The sequence below is a fragment of the Diadema antillarum genome, unplaced genomic scaffold (genome assembly GCF_040938485.1).
Source record: "Diadema antillarum isolate AM-2024a unplaced genomic scaffold, OU_Dant_1.0 seq00000442_RagTag, whole genome shotgun sequence".
Lineage (NCBI taxonomy): Eukaryota > Metazoa > Echinodermata > Echinoidea > Diadematoida > Diadematidae > Diadema > Diadema antillarum.
In genome coordinates, this window is record NW_027271417.1 from 930,972 (window position 1) to 952,308 (window position 21,337).

Below are 21,337 nucleotides of genomic sequence, written 5' to 3' on the forward strand. Positions count from 1 at the left end.
TCATTTTGACTCTATTGCCCGCCCCCTTTTCAAAAACACACTCCGCCACCTCTTGAGCACTTTGTGTACAATGTAAGATGGTTGCGCCCTGTGTAAGCACGGGTGCGAGGCGCGACGTCGACACTGATAGCTAGGAGCTGCATAATCTGGCCGTAAAGTGCACATTGCCTAATCGCGATAATCAAATACACTGTAGTTCTAGTCCCCACCGTATACCATGGTCTCGATAAAAGGAATGACTGCCGGAATGACTGGGATAAGCGACGAATGATGGAAGGAATTGTGAATTTCTTGTCCAAATTCAAAACCATCGCTGAAGAGAGCACGGTGAGCTTTTTCACGCGAGACATGTGGACTCAAAATGTCGCCTCCATTGATCAGAAGTTCGCTGATGAATGTTTAAAACTGACAGATGAGGAACTCATAAGTTTGCCCAGGGGGCATGTGTTTAATAATTATGATAGCGATAGAAGGCGAAATGAATTTCAGAAAGTAGAAAACTTCTGCAACTTGGCCAGGAATAATCGTCTGAATGCCCCAACATGTGTGGATTTTGTCAACGATGCTGATCGGTTCATCGAAAGCAGCACCGGCAGGCAAGCTACCCCTGGTGCTCCGGCGCCGGCGGGCCGTGGCGGAAGGGGTGATTCCACGATTTCGACTGGGGCTGAGCAACATGGGCGTGCAGACGAATACAGAGTGAACAATGAGTTGGCAAAGCGAATCATGGGGAAAAAGAAATCACACGAAGTTGCTGTCATGGCCCATGTTTGCTCTGCATTTTCTGCAGCCATGGAAATAAACCAGGTATGTAGTAGGCCTGGCACGTTAGTAGTACCTGGGTACTACTAGTGCTAGCACGGTACTTGTGGTGGTAGAAAGTACGTTTGTAGTCTAGGGTAGTAGACAATGCCTTAGTTATATGAATATTGGATGGCCTTGACTACGGTTAATACAAGGAAATATTGGACGAGCTATGCACAAACAAATATTGGACGAGTCGAAGACGAGTCCAATATCATATCATTTTTGCTTAACAAGTCCAATATTTCCTTGTTAATGTAATAACCGAAAATAGGACATCCAATATTATCATTGTTATCCTACAGTGAGTACAGAGCAGAGGATTTTAGCAAAGAATACAAGTGTATTTTCACTTACTGTAAAAGTGGAAATTTTCGCGGTGTTCAAATTTTCGCGCATTTCGCGCAACCAGAAACTAGCGCGAAAATAAAAGCACGCGAATATTTTTGCTTGCCATATGTGCCTGTGCGTGATGTCTTGATTCCGCGGAATTAAAAACACGCGAAACTCTTCCGACCTGGCCAAGCGCGAAAAATTAGTCACGCAAAAATATCCACTTTTACGGTACCCTTTCTGTCTCTGAGACTGAGTGCTGTATGGTCTCCTACTGTACTTGATCCTGACATGGGCTTCAGTGCAAGTTAATCTATTTCATTCCCAGATAAAACAGTGATCTATGTACCGTAGTTATGGGTAAACTCGGCCTAGCGGGTAAAGTCGGCCACCAGCGCGCGCAGTACAACTAGATCTACTTGTACTGCGCGCGCTGGGGGCCGACTTTACCCACTAGGCCAAGTTTACCCATAACTACGGTATTTTGATGTACAGTTTTAACTAATTAATATATGAAATTTGTAAGTTGTATTAACATAGAATCTTAGAAAAAACGACATCATTAGTTAATTTGTGATTGACCAATCACAGACATTTTTTACTTCATATTTTGGGTCATCTTGTATATACACATACATGTATCTCAACCAATCACGGTGCAGTTTATAAAAACTTTGGGGAATCCCCCTCTTGCTGTCCAATATTTTAAAGGGGATGGCTAGTAACTGATTAGTGGGAATCAGTGGGAATGCTGGAGGATGATTGTTCCAATCCTTGTGGGATTCATTTAAGAGTACATATCTATTGTTGTGTGAAAATTATTTGCTTCAGAATGGTCTCATATATTCAAGTAATGTGCAGTTTAATCTTTCCAGGTTAGCGTGCCTGGTCAGTGACGGAACATTAATCTGTGCACATTACTTGAATATGAGATCATTCTGAAGCAAATAATTTTCACACAACAGTAGATATATAGTACTCTTAAATGAATCCCACAAGGAATGGAACAATCATCCCTCAGCATTCCCACTGATTCCCACTGATAGGTTACTAGCCATCCCCTTTAAATATTGGTCGAGTTCAACAACCTTTCTGTTAGTGGGTTGGAGGTTATGAGGTGCGTCGACAAAATAACACTTGTATTTGGGCTCTAAAAATCCTCTGTATGGGTGATAATATTTAATATGTCATCTTGCCCGTTGATTATTACACTCACAGCCCTGTCACTGTAATGTAGCTACCTACTGTACAGTGTACTGCTAATTTTACTAAACTATGGCTGCACATGGCATCTGGCCTGGTCGGGCTACTTGCTCCTCTGCCAGCTTATGGTACTGTACATAGTGCCAACAGGGCCAGGGGGCTTGAATAAGTTTATGTTCTACAATTTGAATTACATCATAATGTGATGTACAATGTAGGGTTAATTTTTTTGCATGATTTGGCACAGATCTACTCTTGTCTCTAGATGTCAAGGTCTACAGTGAAATTGAATTGAATATCATCACATTATTAGTCATTTTTAAAGTCAGATCGATGTTCACTTAAAGTCATCTTGTCATGGCGATACTGCTGAGAATTTGCTGTGGTCCACCAGCCAGTAGCTGAGATAACATGCATACATGAAGTTATTTTTTTATAAAGATTGTAATTTTGTAATGGAACACCCACACGTGACTGCACCGGCGACCCCAACACATCTATGTACAACTGAACTGTAGTTACTGGTTACAGCGCCCCAGGTTAACCCACACGCTGATGATGAGAGCGTTCTACTTTTAGATCATGTGATTGTGATCACTGTAAAGTTATAAAGTTATAAATTTGTAACAGGTTGATAATGAATATTTGTATTTAAAAATATATAATTTTCTATTTTTTTGTATGCTCTGGCCCTCGACATCAGGTTATCGACATTGGAAGTGGCAAAGGATACCTGGGCCAGTTTCTCTCCAAGCAATACGGACTGACAGTGGCCAGTGTAGATGTCTCGGAGATCAACACTTTTGGTGCCCTTAAACGAAGCAATCGTCTGGATAAACAGTGGAATGGAATCATTCGAAACTTGGCTCAGAATGTTGCTGTCAGTAGTGATATTCCAAATGCTTCACCACAAGAAACAAAATCAGGGGCAAGTTTGTCAAATGACAATAATCGCTTCAAAATGGATCCAGGGTGTGACACAGTGTGCAATGTTGGAAGTGAAGCTGACTCATTCACTTCAAACATACCTACAGGTGCGTCGTTAGTTTCCTCGTCTGCGGATGACAGTGTACTGTCGTATAGTGACAAACTTAAGGAATCTTGTCTACCTCGTTTATCATCAGCCAATCTACAGTCTGTACCTGAATCTTTGGTATCACCATTGACTACAAACTTTAATTGTGAATCTGTCGGCAGCGAAAGAGGAGAATCCTCGTTGCCTGCATCTCAGCCAGTGTCTCCGCAGTCCTCGTCCATGGTAAACAGATTAGCGTCAAATCCTTCTACAATCCCAGCATGCAGGTATGAAGGGAATTATTCTTCACCTGAGAATTATCTTTCAAATGACAAGCTCTTGTCTACGACCGGTAAAGCGGATTCCCCAGCTGTTTCAACCAAAATTAGTGTGTTACCATGTCACCATGTCACAAACTCTTCTCAAGAGCCAGATTCTGACCAAGGCCAGAGTAGATCCTGCCAGCAGTCATGTCAAACAGAAACTGTCAATAGTGAAGATGTTTCAGACCAGAGGAAATTAAGGAAAACAAGAGAAGAGTCTGGAGCATTTGTCTCCCTGACTGGCTATGTGGATGAGGAAACTGACATTGGGGACATTTTGGGGTCAGATCAAGAGGCGAGTCACTTTGACTTGACAGAGGTATATACAAGTGTAGTTTTCAAAGCTGAGATCTGTTAATTCTTTTAGGTATTTTTATATACACGGTATATCTACATGTTTAAACCAATTGTTCAGTGTGCATCCACTGTGCACACAAAACCTTTTGGCAGATTAGCAGTTGTACCACTTCCCCTGCAAAGTAGTCTAAAGATCTCTGAAATTTGAATGGGCCTCTTGTCAGTGGAGGTAGAAATTGAGCAATTCAGGACACAGCACTGAAGCATGTTAGAATCAGGTTATAATGCCTTTCTATGTCATGATTTCATGTTCTTTGTACTGTGTGTTAAAAACTGAAGCTCCGTACATTGATACCACATTACAGTCATACTTTGATTCACTGTCTTTTAGTTGTCTTTTCACTTTAACCCATTGAAGACTAGTCCAGAGAAAACTCTGGCAAGTGTCTATGGGAAACGTCTGTTATAACAAATCAGCTCGTCCTCTATGGGTTAAGTGCTGAAACCTCATACAAACTATGAGTTTATGATATCTATTTTTTAAATCAAAACTTGGAATTACAATGTATGAAGAGATATTGTTTCAGGTATTTGTTATTTTGTTAAGAATGTGTTGACATTTATGACTTTCCATCTTTTTCAATGAATATGCTTGTAACGTGGAATGCATTGTCATTTATATTAGTGTATAATTCTTTCCTTGATCATATTCCTGCTGATGGTCCAAAAGCCATTCATGATGGTTGGTCTGCACACATGTGGCAATCTAGCACCCTCCATGTTGAGGATCTTTGTGGCCAATCCCAGAATTCAGTGCCTTTGTGGTGTTGGTTGCTGCTATCATCACGTCACAGAGGAGTTTGCTAAGACCGATGAGTGGGACCGTGAGCATCCCGGTGTGGAGATGGGGACATCCTACTTCTTCCCTATGAGCAACTGGCTGAGAGAAAGACACTTTGCCCTGGGGAGGGGTGCTCGCATGACAGCTTGCATGGTTAGTGTGATTATCAGACATGATGACAGACAAAAATATTTCAGATCGTGTGATACATTTGTAGCAAATCATCATGTCAATGTCAGACCCTTTACAATTATGTCACACATTGTTAAATTTGGCTTAAAGGCATAATTTACCATTTGCAGATGAAACAAAAACCCAGCTTTACTGCTTTAAAATAGTTCTAAAATATGAGTTAGGGATAGAAACAACCACTGTGAAAATTTGAATCAATAAAATCGATGCTAAGTATTGTTAGATATACAAAATGTGAACATAAGTTATAATAAAAATGTTTCCAGACTAAACCGTATACCGTTACGGTTCATTGAGAAAAATACTGACATCTCCTTATATCTTGGGATTTATTGCAAAACTTTTATATGGGAGGGTGTTTTGTGGTACAACAGACCTACACATATGCATGAAAGGCGATCTCTTGAATGTTTTTCAAATGACTGCTCCCAAAGGTAAACTGGACCTTTAATGTGTATGAAAGCCATCTGTAAAATTTTTGTTTCACAAATACTTGTGGGTCTAATGATGCATCAAAGGGAAATTCTTCTGTCAAACATTGTAGAAAGAATCTCTACTTTAAAGCTACAACTACCACTGTATAGAGTTGCAGAACATAGAATTTCATTTTTTGTTTTCTTCTTCTCCCCTTGGTTATGATCAAACCCTACTTTTTGTAACATTCCTTTCGATCTCTCAAATACAGTATATGTCAATCAAGGTTTATATGACAGCATATAATAACTACTCAGCTATACAATGTATGTGTATCATTTGTCAATGATTTCTCCTTCAATACATGTTATCATTTGTCTCTTACAAAAGAACAGCAGGGCTCAAAATAGGATTTTTGAAGGTCAAGGCCATGTTTAAAAGGGCACTTTTAGCTTGGGGCAAAGTGGCCTTAGATACCCCATAAGTTCAATGAATGTGCATCAAGGCCACTCAAAAAGGCATTAAGGCCACTTTTAAAGGGCAGCTAATTCTGGTCAAAAGGGCACCAAGGCCATTTTTTTTTTCTACAATGACAAGTAGCACAATGTAAGGCACTCCGGTACCAGAATTGCAATATAACACACACACGCATACGTGTATGCTACTTTTCACAGCTAAGACAACAAGATGCAACACTTGCCAAGATTACATGTATACCACTACCATAGTGTCAAGTCATATTGTTGAATACACATGATCTACAGTGTATATTTTTAGTCATATCATGTTGTAGATGACAGTAGGGCTCAACATTTTGCTTCTGTTATACTGAAGTGTCCTTAGGATATTGTATTCTATGATTCTTCCATAATCCTCTTGTTTGTTTAAATAATGAATTGACAGGCTGCAGAGAGAGTTGCTGCTGGGGACTCATTTAATGTAAAAGGTTTGTTCTACCGGGCCGTGCTGCAAGTCATCTGCAAAGAGCATTATGTAATTCCAACCAGGTGGGTGTTCTAATATTTGATGACTCTGATGATTGTACAGGCAGGTGTGGGTTTAACACCCACTTAAACTCTCCCTTCATCCCCTATTTAGTTGCATATAGTAATCTTGTGTTGGTTGATGCATTTACTGACTTACACGGTCGGTTAGTTTATGCTTCAAGACATTCATGCATGGGATGTTTTGCCTCATGACTTGGCTTGCTAAACATGAGATCATTCTGGCTCTCAGTCTTGTGCAAAACTAAGTTTACCATCAGGGAGGTCCCCCCCCCCCCCCCCTGATTTCATGCTTAGATATTTGATGTACCAGTATTAATTGTCATATGGAAAGAAAAAAAAAAAAAAAAAAAACTTTGTGATCATGCCAGTGAACAAAAAACAGCCATTGTACACTGTAGGTAAAAAGTACTGTATTGCTGTAGTAGGAGTGCTGAAACAGAAATGTGTTAAACATAAAGTGGTTTTTATGTTGCATTATCTAAACCCTTCAAGAAACTTTTCTATACCCAAGGCTTTCAAACAAACCAGAAAGGCTATAGAATATTTCATATCTTGCTACCTGTAGATAAAATCAAGTAAACACTTCATTTATCATTAGTGAGAAGGGCTATTTCCCAGTATAAACTTGTTGCATACCAGCACTGATGCCTTATAAAAAAAAAAGAAGATATTATCTTGATCATGATTATGTCTTCAAAATTTGTAAATTCATAATGATGATTACAAGATATTTATATTGCTTTATCAACTTTTTTATTGTCAGATAGTGCTGTTGTTGTGTTCAATTCATGGTTTATTCAATCATCTTCACAGCTGAGTAGCTGAATTGCAATAATTGTGTATACATTGTAGAATGGCATAAGAATAACATAATTTCATCAGTTAAAACACAACATATGAAACATAGATTATATTTTCAAATACTACTTTGTTTTAAAGATAAAAATCTAATGTGTTCTAAAGTAAGAAGAGAGAGAGAAAAAAAAAATGGGGCCCTTTAGAGCAAATAATTTGCCCCAGAAATGACAAGAGTGACAAACACATACAGCACAGTGAGTGTTGTTGTATGTGTTTGTTATTCTGCTAACCTGTAATGTACCCATAACATCTTGATACATATTTGTAGGTTTCAACCAGAAATGCTAATCCTCAATACAGAGTCAAATAGAAGGATAGATAGCAGTAGGTGAACTCACCACCAGGTTTTCTTAGCAGGCAGACAGCTAAAAACTATGACCCCTTGAACTACATTAACCACGAATACAATGTGTTTTGTACTGTAGGGGTGTGCCAGTTGTGGGAAAATATGTGCATGGCAGCTTGCCATGTATATGAACATGTTTGGAAGAACCTCTCAAGTATAACAGGCAAACAAGTAACATTGTGATGCTGAGGGCTTACATTAATAATGGAGTAATCTTCCATACAAAACAGGCACATTGCACCATGCTGTGCAGACACTTTGTTTGCAGAGACACATCATGGATCAATAGACAGGGCAAAGCTTCACAGTCAACATTGTACAGATTTAAAGGACAACAGTTGAATGAAAATACATGTACAGTTTTTCAGAGTACATAGTTGTTCACAGATGTGCAACTCACATTCAGCTGATAATGAAATTTGATGACTCTGTTGCAATGCTTCTCCATTGCTGAGGAGGCCCTTTCTTGTTTAACAAATAGGACAAATACCATGTGTGGGAAGTGCAGCACAGATAAAAGGTTGAATGTGGAGTTTACATACAGCTTTACCATTATTAGGAGAGCAAATTCCCAAACACTCAATTCAAAGTTAAGTTGAGTATTCTTCAAAGTGGAAAAAATTAGTACATCTCTACAGTCTTTCTCTGGCCATGTGTCACTTTGTTTTTGTTTTTGTTTGATCATTCCTATAGGAAGCAAATCGTTGGGAAGCTGGCTCCAAAATGCAAGACGTTTCTGGAGTACACAAGGAGAGCTCTGAAAAAGCTTGGCATGGATGAGTCAAAGGTCTGTGACATTTCATTTCCATTTATATTTTATTTTTTTATGTGTTTACAAAACATGTTTTTCCCTCATTCTTCCTATTTTCATGTTTGTGTATGTGTTTTCATTTTTCATTTGATATGTGATCAATGGTGTATGTATCACATTTCACATCAAGTTGCTTGTATTTCTATAAATTATGTTAGTATTTACACTTCTATTAATTCATTTTATTTTCTCTGCATGCTCCCCCTCCCACCTGAAAGCTAATTTCACTGGAATGGGTAAATGCTGCAGTATATTTAACACTTTGTAGAATTTTAGAATTATGTTAAGAGTTGGCATTGGTTTAATAGTTAAAATGCAGTTTATCATGTCTCTTTACAGGCATCATAGTGTTGATGTAATGCTTGATTATGCTGTCATTGAATTAGAAAAGAAAAAGTCACTCATAGGAAATTATGCATTTATTCAGGAAAGATCAATGTGGTTAGTGTTGCGACATCTGACCTTTGACCTCTTCAAGCTCTCGTTCTTGTCCACAGCTCTCTGATGCTGTGATAGAAGGGTATGAGGAACGATACCGGCCTTTCTACAGGAACCTTGCCGCATACAACCAGCTGAGGGCGTCCTTAGCTCCAAGCATTGAAGCTCTCATTCTCCTGGACAGACTCGCCTACCTCAGAGAACAGGTGAACTCACACTCAGACTCCTCCCTTTCAAAGAAACACACGATGGTACCTGGTAGTATTGGGTGACATTGCCGTTAAAGGGATGGTATACCATTGGCAGGGATGGGGATTGCACTTTAAATTTTTTGCAAGGTACTGAGAAACCACTTATGAAAGATTACAGAGCATACCATCCTACGAGGAATTTTAAGTTTATTTGATGAAAATTGATTTGGAAATGGCTGGCATATCCAAAAACAAAGTAAGATACAGAGATCCTTATCATGCTTTTTCTTTTTATGCCTCCGCCACGAAGTGGTGCCGGAGGCATTATGTTTTCGGGTTGTCCGTCCGTCCGTCCTTCCGTCCGTCCGTCCGTCCTTCCGTCCGTCCGTAATGAATTTTGTGGACAAGGTAACTATCAAAACCTGTTGAGGTATCCTAATGAAACTTGGCATGTATGTGTATTAGGGGGTGAAGTTGTGCCTATCAACTTTTGGGTGCACATGCTCAAGGTCAAAGGTCAAAAGGTCAAGGTCAAATACATAAAATTTCACTATTTCCACCATATCTATTGAATGCATGAAGATATTTTCTTGAAACTTAGTGTATACATGTATTACCCAATTGAGATTCTCTGGTGAAAGTTTGGGTTATGAGGTCAAAGGTCAAAGGTCAAAAGGTCAGGGTCAAATACATAAAATTTCACTATTTCCACCATATCTATTGAATGCCTGAAGATATTTTCTTGAAACTTAATGTATACATGTATTACCCAATTAAGATTCTCTGGTGAAAGTTTGGGTCATGAAGTCAAAGGTCAAAAGGTCAAGTAAAAATATTAAAACTTCTTTTTTGTTCTCCGTACCTTGGAAAATTGTTCAAGGTATCTTCATGGAACATAGTATATACATGTACTGACTGGAAGTGATTATCTAGAGAATGTAGGGTTCATGGGGTCAAAGGTCAGGGGTCAAAGGTCAAGCGCAACACTTCAAAATTTTACTATTTCCCTCATATTTATGCAATGCCAGCAGGGTTATTTTTTTTTACACATGGTGTATGCATGTGTAACCTAATAGAAATTCTCTGGAAAGTTTTTTTTTCCTTCTTTTTTTGCATCAAAGGTCAAAAGGTCAAAGATCAATTGAAAGTGCTGAACTAACTTTTTCCTCCATATCTCGGAAGTGGCTCAAGTTTCTTGAAACTTCGTACATATTATGCATGTTCTACCTGAAAGTGATTATCTTATGAATTTTAGGGTCAAGGGCCAGATGAAAATGGTAACAATTTACTATTCAATTCAGAAATTGCACTTTTTCTCCACACCTGTACCTTGAAAATTACTCAATGCCTAAATGTATGAATGGGTCAAAGTCAAGTTAAAGTCCTTAAATCCCTAGATACATGCTCTCCTATTCATCCAATTAAACCTTGGTCAAGGAAGGTGAACATTCAACACATTTGTGACAAACTTGTCATTTCAATATTTTGCCAATTTTGTGAAAATGTAATCACACATTGTCCACATGTACTATCCAGACCTATTGGGAAAATCATGCATTATGGCGGAGGCATACCAGTCGCCAAAGCGACATTTCTAGTTTTACTATGCTCTTTCTTTTTTGTGCTTTTGCGTATGATTGATGAAAGGTTAGTGCTCAGAATTGCATATTTGTGTATAGTTCTAAGTGTTTTGATACGCAATTAGTCATATGATATACCTGTGGTCAAGTCATCCTATATTTATTCCATTTTGACTATTTGTCCTTCTCAGCCCAATGTCCAGATGGCCTGCATTGTTCCCTTGTTTGACCCTGTGACCTCTCCACGCTGCTATGCAATCCTGGCGGTGAAGTCCTTGTAGCTGGTCACACCCTGGTATGCTTCAGCAAAGATCTGCCAAGAAAGTCCAGTTCTTGCCAATCCAGTGAAGGGTGAACACTCACAGTGAACAGATGTCCATGTCTGACTGCTTTTGGGTATCACAAACTGACTTCCATGGCCCCTCGAATATAACTCATCTCATTACTACAGTCTCTACTCTGTCGCGGAGTAAGCATTTTGATCGTTTCTGTATTTGTTGTTGTTGTTTTTTTTTATTTTCTATAAACCAGGGTCCACTTGAAGTGAAGAAGAGTTGCAATTCCCTGCATATCAGAGAAAATACAATCAAACTTTCCTCTGTGTAGATTTGGGTGATCCAAGACTTGACATATTCTAGCAATTAACACTTTTGGTTTTTAGTTTACCAGCTGCATCCCATTTCATAAAGAGTTCCGCTTAATCTTATGCTCAATTTATCGAGCATAACTCAGTGAACTGAGCATATGATTAATATTGATCGTACGTCTGTTGCATAAAAATACTTACACCTGATTTAAAGTACAGGTTTAATAGCAGATGGAGTGTAACTTTGAATTGCATCAATCGTAAGATCACTGTTAAGATTAATCTGTGTGAAATGGGCCCCATACCTTAAAATGACTGAATGTAAAAAGCATGTCTTGACACACTGAATGCTGTAAGAGACATATATATACAATATCTATTTTAGAAAAGGGTGGTTTTTTTCCTAGGTGAGTTGTGCAATTTCCCACAATATCTTGGGTGTGTAAGTGGAAGGCGTTTCTCAAAATTCTAGAAATTTTGAAAGATTATGCTCTCAATGACTACCAGTGTGAAATGAGGTTAGCGGATCTTTCTTACAGAGCATATTTTGTTGGTAAATTTGATATCAGTATAATTTGATATCATTTGATAAAATCTGGTCTGAAATAAATATCTTATCACATTTGTCATAATGCTTTTGTGCATATTGTAGTGAAGTGCAGCAGACATTGCAGTCACTTTTCAGTTGTTTCCATGAAGCAATATTCTGCATTTGAAGTTTTTTCAAGGTCAGTTAGAATGTCACTTTGATGGCATTTACTTGTTGCTAACTTTTATCAGCCTTTCAATGATAACTTTCAATTGAAGGAAAAGATATCCATGTGAGCAAGTTCCTGGAATGCTATAACTCTGGTGTGCTATGTTTACCGATTTGACCAATCGGGCCACGTGTTGAAGTTGCTTTAGCAACCTGAGCACACTACTGTGTGTTGCAGGTTTCTTTGTAACTGTGCCCAGTTTGGGTCTTACAGGAGAGTTTACATACACCAAAAGCAGACTTGTAGAAACAAAAATTATTAGTATAACAGAGTTAAGGAAGCTTATCCTTAAAGGTACACTCAACCTTTCAAATCCCAATTATGAAAATAGAATATTACAGGAAAGATAAAGCATATTTCTCAGGTGTTTGAATATTACTGCCATACAGATTAGAATAGTAATTATTAATACAGCTGGCATCTGGTGACATATGAACTGTAGGAAAAAATGCTAATTGTGCTGTTTGAATTACACCTTATGACCTTACTGCAACATTGAAACACTTTTCCATCAGTTGCTGAATGTTGCAGGGGTATTGGTGATTCCCTGTGCCATGAGGTTGAACCCATGAAACCCCAAGAGATGCCAGAGCATGCCTACCTTGGCAAGTTCAACTTGATAGCAGACAGATTTCAAATCCAGGCAGGAGAGCCATTAAGCACTATTCTTTGAATGTAAAGTGTCCTCAATGTGAGGGATGCATACTAGTCCTTGATCATGAATTTAACTTTCCGTAGTCGATACAGAGATGCAAAATACCTCTCTTCTTTTGAACCCATGCTACAGGAGAGGATAACTTGCTGCCCAATTCCAGGATGATGCCATATTCCAGAAAATCCCTTGGACAGTTCCGTGCATTCTCGTAGTCAGAGGGTGGGATCTCGAGACGGGTTCTCGAAAGGGGGTCTCATCATGTAGGTTGATGCTATGCTTGACTGCACTTGTGCACCCAATCTCTAAATTTCTTGGAGAACACATTGTGGTACTCTTCCAACCTCTCCTTGATGCCCTGAGAGTTTCTCCCAGTCGAGAGGTGATCCTGTGAAGCAAACAGTCATGTCAAATTATACCAAGGTTGGGTCATTCCATGACTTAATTTCTTCACAATTTAAGTAGCGGTGGCAAAATCAGTTGTGTCTACCCTGGGTTGCAAACTCGTTAATGGAAGCTCAATTACATTACCAATATCCTCTGAAGTGTCAGGATTAGTATTGATGCTTGGTCTATCAATACCATACATTCCGTTGTCTCCTTTTAGCACTGTGATATCTGTTCCTCTTTTTTGCTACATCGCCACTCTTTCTGTACTTGAAGATCCTCGTAATACAGTCAGGGTGTGATGGATCATCATGATTTGGTTTGCTAATAAAGAAAGATATTGAACAAAGAAAAATGTACAAAACTTGTAAATATGTTGCTCTGATTGTCAATCTTATTCATGACGAATTGCAGCTAGACTGAAGACTTGGGATATTTTGAAATTATGTATATGAACAGTAAACAAGTCTACATCTTACTTTGATCTTTATTCATACTAAATCTGACCTTGTTAGAACCCAATGCCATGGGCTACTTAACTTCTAATTTTGATTACCCTTTGATTTCGATGGGGAAAAAAACACTACTATAGAATAACAGAGGCTAGTACTTTACTTGTAGTCATATTGGTTTCCTTAGAGTCCTGATTTACAATGCTGTCAGTATGATACACTGTGTATACATAAAATGACCTGTTACTGTAAGTGTTGCTATACTAGAATCTACTCTAACTTCGTACTCATTGAATCATACTTCTCCCCTTTCATCTTAAAGATAGCCCTTCCCTTTTGCATTCCTTCCCAAATAGCACAGAACATGATATATTCTACCAGAATGACAAGACTATTGTAAATCTATAACATTTATGTGATATTAGAAGGTTGTTAGCCAATAAAATTCAAATAATGCACCAAACGCTCACCGTAACGTATTCTGTGTACTAGGCACAGCTGCATACATTAATCCTCCTGTGGTTGTAATAATTATACTTATACTTCGAACAAAAGATATGGATATTAAAGCTGTCAGCTAGAAATGAAGAATTCACTAGCTTCTCTTACTTTGTTGTCGATAGCAAATAATAACACACCACTAATACATGAACTACACGTGCAACTAAGTGCATCACACAGGTCTGTAAAACTAGACTAGTAGTTTAGATTTGTAATTTTTTCGTAGTACGAAAAAAAATATTCAAATCTTAACGGTCAATTTACTAAACAAATAAAGACCCTCTTGAGTTCAAAATTTACAGGAGGTTTCCAAATAATGTTTTCTTCAATACCTAAGTGTTCTCACTAATTTTTCAAAAATTTGCATGTAAAAGGGATTGGCTGTCTTTAAGCTTCTAGCAGTGCATCACTACCAACACCGTCGGGTACAGTGGTATCATAGTATTTGAGTGTGGATTATCTAAGATCATTTACTATTAGGTGTTATTATCAACTTGAAATCTTACTCCTTTATAGATTACACACTAAAAGTTGCTTTCTTACCAGGAAAGAGACAAATTAGCAAAGCAATGAAGACAATGCCCACCCTGTCACCTGCAGTTTGGACAGCTACAGTTGTGTTGAGTAGGAACTAGACTGGTTGGAGGAATTCTCTCCACATCCTTAGTCTTCTTTGAGAACAACTCAATTTGGACGAAGTCAATATCATTGTCCTCATGTGATTCATTCAAGTACAGTGAACAGACAAAGTTTCTGTCAACCTTGGCGATGTCTCAAATGGATTGTCAACAATACTTGCAAGTAACTGGTCAATGTATAATATGACTCGTATCGAAAGTGTAGCATGCCACCCATTGTGGGTGTGTGTCATGCTGATCAACAACTGTACTTGACATTTGTCAAAAAGAAAGTGAGAGTGTCACTGTAAGAAGATCAAAGACTCAATGCCAAACTACCTGCTAAAGCTCCATATTTACCTTTGCACTTGAAGGAACAAATACTGTCGGAAGTGTAGTTTTTGGCAGTTACGAGACAGAGGGAGAAGAAGGACACGTGTGACTCCGACAAGTTGTGAATGAGGAGTGAGGATTTATTGATAAGCCTCGGTGGGAGTTTCCAACTCAGTGGTAGACAGATGGGTCATTGTGGGTGGTACTTACAGAGGGGTGTTGCTGAATCAGACCAGTACATCACATCTTCCCCTTTTATCACAAAAGTAATCCAATATAAACATGATGTCTTATTCAATTAAATAATTCAACTTCACAACGCATAGATGTCATCATATTGAAATTCGACATATCAAATAATCGAACATGAGTGAAAAATTTAATTTTCTTTTAGTACTGGTGTTCATTCATAGCTACTTCTATTGGCAATTGTGGAGCCAGATGTAACAAGTCCAAATTCAGTCCAGAGACCAGTCCAGAGTCCAGAGACTCACACACCTTGTTTTCTTAAGTTGTCTAGTGTAACCAGGACTCCACTGTGCTCCTCAAAAGGATTTCCATTGCTCAGCAACACCTCCATCAGATCTTTGGCATGGCGTAAATTATAGATTCTAAGATGCATGTCCTTTCTCATAATGGGGAAGCTCTTCACCATTATCAAAATTGTTCCCACCAGTGAACTCCTCATTGACGAGGCTAATTTCTGAGCCAGTCGTGATCTAGTGTTCCAGCATATGGGGTTCTCTGTGAGACCAATAATGCCACCAACTTCCTTCACCATTTTGTTGGTTCGTAAAGAAAGATATCATTCAGAGGGATGAAGGTGCAGGTGTGAGTTTCTTCAATTTGTTTCCCTCTACAAATTAGATTTGTTAAGATCACAGTTCTTCATCTAGTATGCCTTGTCCGCTTTGGACTATTTAACATAACAATGTTGGAATTTTGGAGCCGGGGTATTTGTTCCATGTTCATTGTGTCACTGCCAGCAACCAGGGACAGCCTGGTGGTAATGTCGCTGCCTAGAAAGCAGTAGATGACAGGTTCGAGCCCACTAGTTCCTTTTTTTTTTTCGTCACATTTGTTGATTTGTAGATCAGCAGTTGCGATCTTAACAAATTTAATTTGTAGAGGGAGACAAATTGAAGAAACTCACACATTAATATGATCTGTTTGTACTTGTGTACAGTTAGCCAGAATTTGAATATTGGACTTTCTTGGGAAGCTACCGTATGACCCAATCCTCAAGAGTACTCTTGGTTCTACTGTCTTCATATGCTTGCTTTTTAATAGAAGGTTGTCAAGTACCAGAAAAGTAACTTGATATGCATTGTTCTCCTTGCATCGGACACTTTTGGAAAAGCTGTGTCTGCCGCTTCTGCCTTACCTAACCCAGTTGTTTCCGGGGTTTCAGGCCATCCAGACCCATGCAGAAGATCCCCCATGGTGTTGCATAAAGCCATCTCATTGTGGAGCCCACCTAGCATAACCACAAGCTTGTCTTCTCCAAAGATGTTAGGAAAGCTCCACTGCATTTTTTTTTTTGCAAGGTCATAGAGTAATTGTTTCACTACCAACACAGGGAATTCAGGTGTGGGTTGAGGTGCTTAGTTGCCTCTTTCACCAGTTTTGTTCCACATTGAATCATTCATGGGGGTGTTTCATAAACTGTTCTTTAAGTTATTAACAACTTAAGAAGGATTTGGAACACGCTCTGATGTGCTATACTTATCAGAATTTCAATAATTCAGCACAAAAAGTGATCACCAGTCGTTCTTCAGTTTATTACGGAATGAGGGAAATTCGTGACACGGAATAATTCACCATCACGCGAAAACTTAAAGTTATAACAACTTTATTCCTCCCTCTGAATTCCTCGGACAGCATGGTCCCAGCGTCACTCGAAAATGAGCCATCTTGACTTCCCCTGGGCCAAACAGGCCACACCTCCTTTGTATAAAATGCATATTCATGACAAGTTGTTCATAACTTTAAGAAGAGCTTTACGAAAAACACCCCCAGGATTGCATCCTTGAGTGCATTGAATGCAGTTCATGGTCAGATTCCCTCATAAATGGTGTATCCATCTTCAACACTTTCCTGAGTGGTGCCAACTTCTCAGAGATGTGGCAACAACTTCTCAGAGATGTTTGGAATGTATCCGGCAAGGAACGTGACAGGTCCAAGGCTCCTCTGGACATCGTCCTTGTCTGTATATGTGTCTATTGACTTGATAGCTTCAACCTTGCTTGGATCTGGTCGGATTCCACTCTTTGTGTAGAGTGATATAAAGAAGTCAATGCTGTCTTTTTTGATGGCACATTTTGCACTGTTGGAGACAAGGCCTTCCCCATTAGGCCTCCTCTTTCAGGTGACCTACATTTCTGTTGTGTTCCTTTTCAGTGTGACCAATGACTCCAACATCGCTGATATGCCATTGACAATTCAATCCATGTGCTGCTGGAATATGTTCTGGTTGACACACAGTCCCAAGGGTAACCAACCGCTGAAAGCAGTGCCTTCCAGAGTTTGTGCGGAATGTCATCAGCTCCTGACCCTTGTCTTCCAGGTGAACAGACTAATCCAGTTTGGCGAAGTATCGTGTCTCTGCAAAGGTTGGGTTTACCTCTTCCAGCATTGGTACCTTGTGTGGACAGTGCTTTAGGAAGTTGTTAAGTCATTTTGGTCAAGGCACAAACTAATTGAACCGTCCTCTGACCGTTTGTTGTCTTGGAGCTGCACCAGTCTATATGGTGCTTAATTTTGTGATCCATCTGCTCCATAGTTTGCAGTTCTGCCTCGTTTTTGTCTCTTATGTGCACACTACATTTCCTTGATGGATCAATTGATGGTTGTTTAGCCCACCACTACTGCCATAATATATGAGGTGTGGGACTTGTGTCTATGTTAGATGACACCATTACAAGGCAGTATAGTCAGGAGATGCATGGAAACAGTAGCACATATGATTCAACCATTTTAGTAGGGGTCATAGCAATAATACTAAGACAAATGTGATATCGAAACACTTGCCAGCAGGGATTGTTTGCAATAGTTATTGGTTCTGTCAATGCCCACTGTAAACTCTGAGCTTTATCATATGCCATGCATCACACACCTTTTTATTGCAAAAACACTTTCCAACTGTCACCGTTAAATTTCTATTTATCTGGGAAGGATTTATTCTTGGGAGCAGGGGGGCAAAGTTATTCAGATGTTACTGGTGGCCCACATTGTAGCCTCAGGTAAACATTGTAATCTCCAGAAAGATTCTGGCATGAGTAATGCTTTAAAGGGATTATCTTATGGAGTAAGGTATACAAATTAGTTGAATTAAACCTGTTTCCCAAAGTTTGTCCCAGAAATAGGGCTGCAAAGTATTGCCCCAGAGATTCAGAGCACTGTTGGTAGATTACATCTGTGGCTTAAGTAGGACCTTTTCATTACTTACGACTGTTGGTATGATTGTGTCAATTTGCCATTAACTCTTAACGTGCCATGGTCGCCGAACGGCGACCTTAGTCCTGACGTGCCATGGTCGCCGATCGGCGACTAAGAAGAGCGAGAAAAACAATGATCATTTAAGTTCTTCTGGTACCGTAATGTGTTACACCAAGAAACTGCCAATAATGTGTAGTGGTAGCTGATTAGCATAGCCATCGTTTCCACTAAAAATGTGAGCATGCTTACATTAGAAAATTTTGAGTAATTACACGATTTTTCAGCTAGATGTATTTTTTTCGTGTCGGGAAAACCCGCAGCGAGCGCACCCTCTGCGAGATGTGTATGGATCAAAAGTCTCATTGGTAAACCACACGTGTGTATGCTATTGGTTCTGCGTGTATTGTCTATACGGTTCCAGTCGCATTGTTCCGCTTGGATGCTGTCCTGCGGGAAGCTCTTTTGATTTTGTCCCTCAAAGAGGGTCGTCGGTCAAGTCTTTCATCCTTTTGTTTTGGTGAACGTCACTAATCGTCCCCACGCTAACATAGGAATTGCGCGCGGACAAAGACCCGCCGATTTCAATAGAGTACCTGCGCCCGTGGTCCGCTTAGACAAAAGAAGGATTAGTAGGCTCTTCCTTCTCAAGTGGACAAAAGACACTCTTCCAGGGCCCGGGACAATCACTTTAGTTTCAAATACAGGATCTGGGACTAAAGGACTCAGATTTGGGAATGAATTACTGAGGCAGAAAGAGAAATTGCTGAGACAAAATAAACAGCTAGTATCTTTGAAATCATACAATTCTAGAAGGCAATTTTGTTATCATTTGAAAGAGGAGATGTTGCTCTAAAACTTTCTCACAGAGTCAAGGGAGCGTTCTATGGAAGAAAAAACATGACTGACTCTTTTTTCCATACTACACAGAAATTGCTAATAATTTTTCTGATGTATCAATTATTTCTGCAATATTTCAGGTTCAGATAAATATTATGCCAAACTGACTACATGACATGAAAGAACAAACATTTCTTGATATATGTTGTGTAGAACTCAATTCAAAACAGTCAATAGTTTCAGAGATATGGCGGTTTTAAATTTCATTGTCAATGCAGTATCGAAACGTTCTGGCGTTTGGTAAAAACCTCTGGCACGTTAGGGGTTTTGGGCCTGGCACATTAAGAGTTAAGACACTGTCATAGTCAGAGAATAAAACTTGTTTTCTTTTTGCTTGTGAGGCCACTGAAAAGCTAGCTTTGATTCATTGATGTACCATCAACAGCCACCATACAGATGTTTGAGTAAGGTTACATTCTTCCTGGTTAGTGTCAAACCCATTTCCCTTGTTTGTTGATATGTAAACATTGAATTCATCTTTATGCCTAACAGTAGAAATATATTTCCATGAATATTCAAAAGCCAAAGTTCAGCAGCCGTTAGAGTAGTACTGTAATTTAAGCACCTATTTAAATAGACTGTCTCCTAACATATGTATCAAATTTTGTGCTTACATTCCAAACAAATGTTGCACTGACAACAAGGAAGCTTACCAGGATATCTTTTCTTTCAGCAGCACATGTATTGAAATGAAATCCATTGGATATGTATATTGTGGAATATATTACATGCGTTGTCCTCGGACCTCATAAAAATGTCCGCTGATTTGAATACATTTCTGAACAAGTGTATTGCCTTGTGAAAAGGGAAAAGTTTCCATCAAATATCTGGCTGCAAGTTTGTCTTGCACCAAGGATGTCTGAATTAAGTCTGGCGATAAGTTGGTGTTGACGTTTGTAATAAACCATTCTTAATGTTCCATATTTTACACTGTGACATTGTGTTAAACTTCTGTATCAGTAAAACCTGAACAATGAGTGTTGGGGGGGGGGGGGGGGTGAGACTTAAATATCCATGATTTGAATGGCACACTGCAGAGATCAGAGGAAATCATTTTGTGTTAAATTAATGCAATAATTTTCAGTAGAGATGTGAATGCTGCAGCGACATTGGACAACATGGCATCGTGACCTTGCAATGTTGAAATAGTTTTTGTATTGTATTTATTGCGATGTGACAATGATTTTGTTCGAAAAAATAATCTATGAGCTTATATTATACACTGTACATGAAGCAACTAGATTATGATATGTTTTGTTGTTTTCTTTTTTGATTTGTCATGTTTGTGTGTTTGTTTTTTTAGCACCCTGTCTCCATGTAGTGCCTAAAGTGCCTTGTGATGTATCCCAGTCACTAGAATCAAACTCTCATCTACCATTCTCTCCCTCCACTCCCTTTGGAGAGGGAATATTCCAGCCACCCTGTCATCTTATGGCACTCCAGAGAGAATTCAAATACAGTACTATACTAGTAACTATGAATTTCCCCAGGTAGATAATCTACACACATCTTATTTGACCAGTGTTCTAATAACGTGATCTGGAGATGAAAATGATCAGTGTAAGAATGTAAAGATGTGTATTCTAATGAACAGGTACCCATGGCACAACTTGTGACAACAATAAGCAGTTGCGGATCCAGAGGGGGGCGCAACCGGCGCACGCCCCCCCCCCCTTTATTTTTCATTAAAAACAAAAGAAATTAAAAAAAAAGAATTGAAACCCGGAAGTGGCACCAAAAATATTAGTCACCCCCTCCCCCCTTCAGAGAATTCCTGGATCCGCCCCTGATAAGCTTATTTTGTTCAGAGATCTGAGAGCTGATTGCAAGGTGTGATATGATACCTGGTACTATCGTGACCCTGTCAGGCACTTGAGCTCAAAATGCTGTCAATATTGCACTCAAACAGCTTTCAAATTGTAAATGACAAGAGTTTACATATTTATAACAAGATCCATTGAGAATTTCAACTTACACATGTATTTGTGTGTGTGTGTGTGTGTGTGTGTGTGTGTGTGTGTGTGTGTGTGTGTTGGTAGCATTTTACATTCATGTAACAGTAT

The 21,337-nt window shown here is 39.1% G+C and overlaps 1 protein-coding gene across 1 annotated transcript; it reads left to right on the top strand.

Moving 5' to 3' along the window:
• The first annotated feature begins 270 nt into the window (after window positions 1-270).
• LOC139732686 (probable methyltransferase-like protein 25) lies at window positions 271-10,934 on the top strand. Its single transcript, XM_071643541.1, has 7 exons — window positions 271-807; window positions 3,044-3,997; window positions 4,706-4,969; window positions 6,326-6,429; window positions 8,327-8,420; window positions 8,942-9,088; window positions 10,845-10,934. Exons 1-7 carry the CDS (start codon window positions 271-273, stop codon window positions 10,932-10,934), a joined length of 2,190 nt encoding a protein of 729 aa, XP_071499642.1.
• Window positions 10,935-21,337: the final 10,403 nt, after the last annotated feature.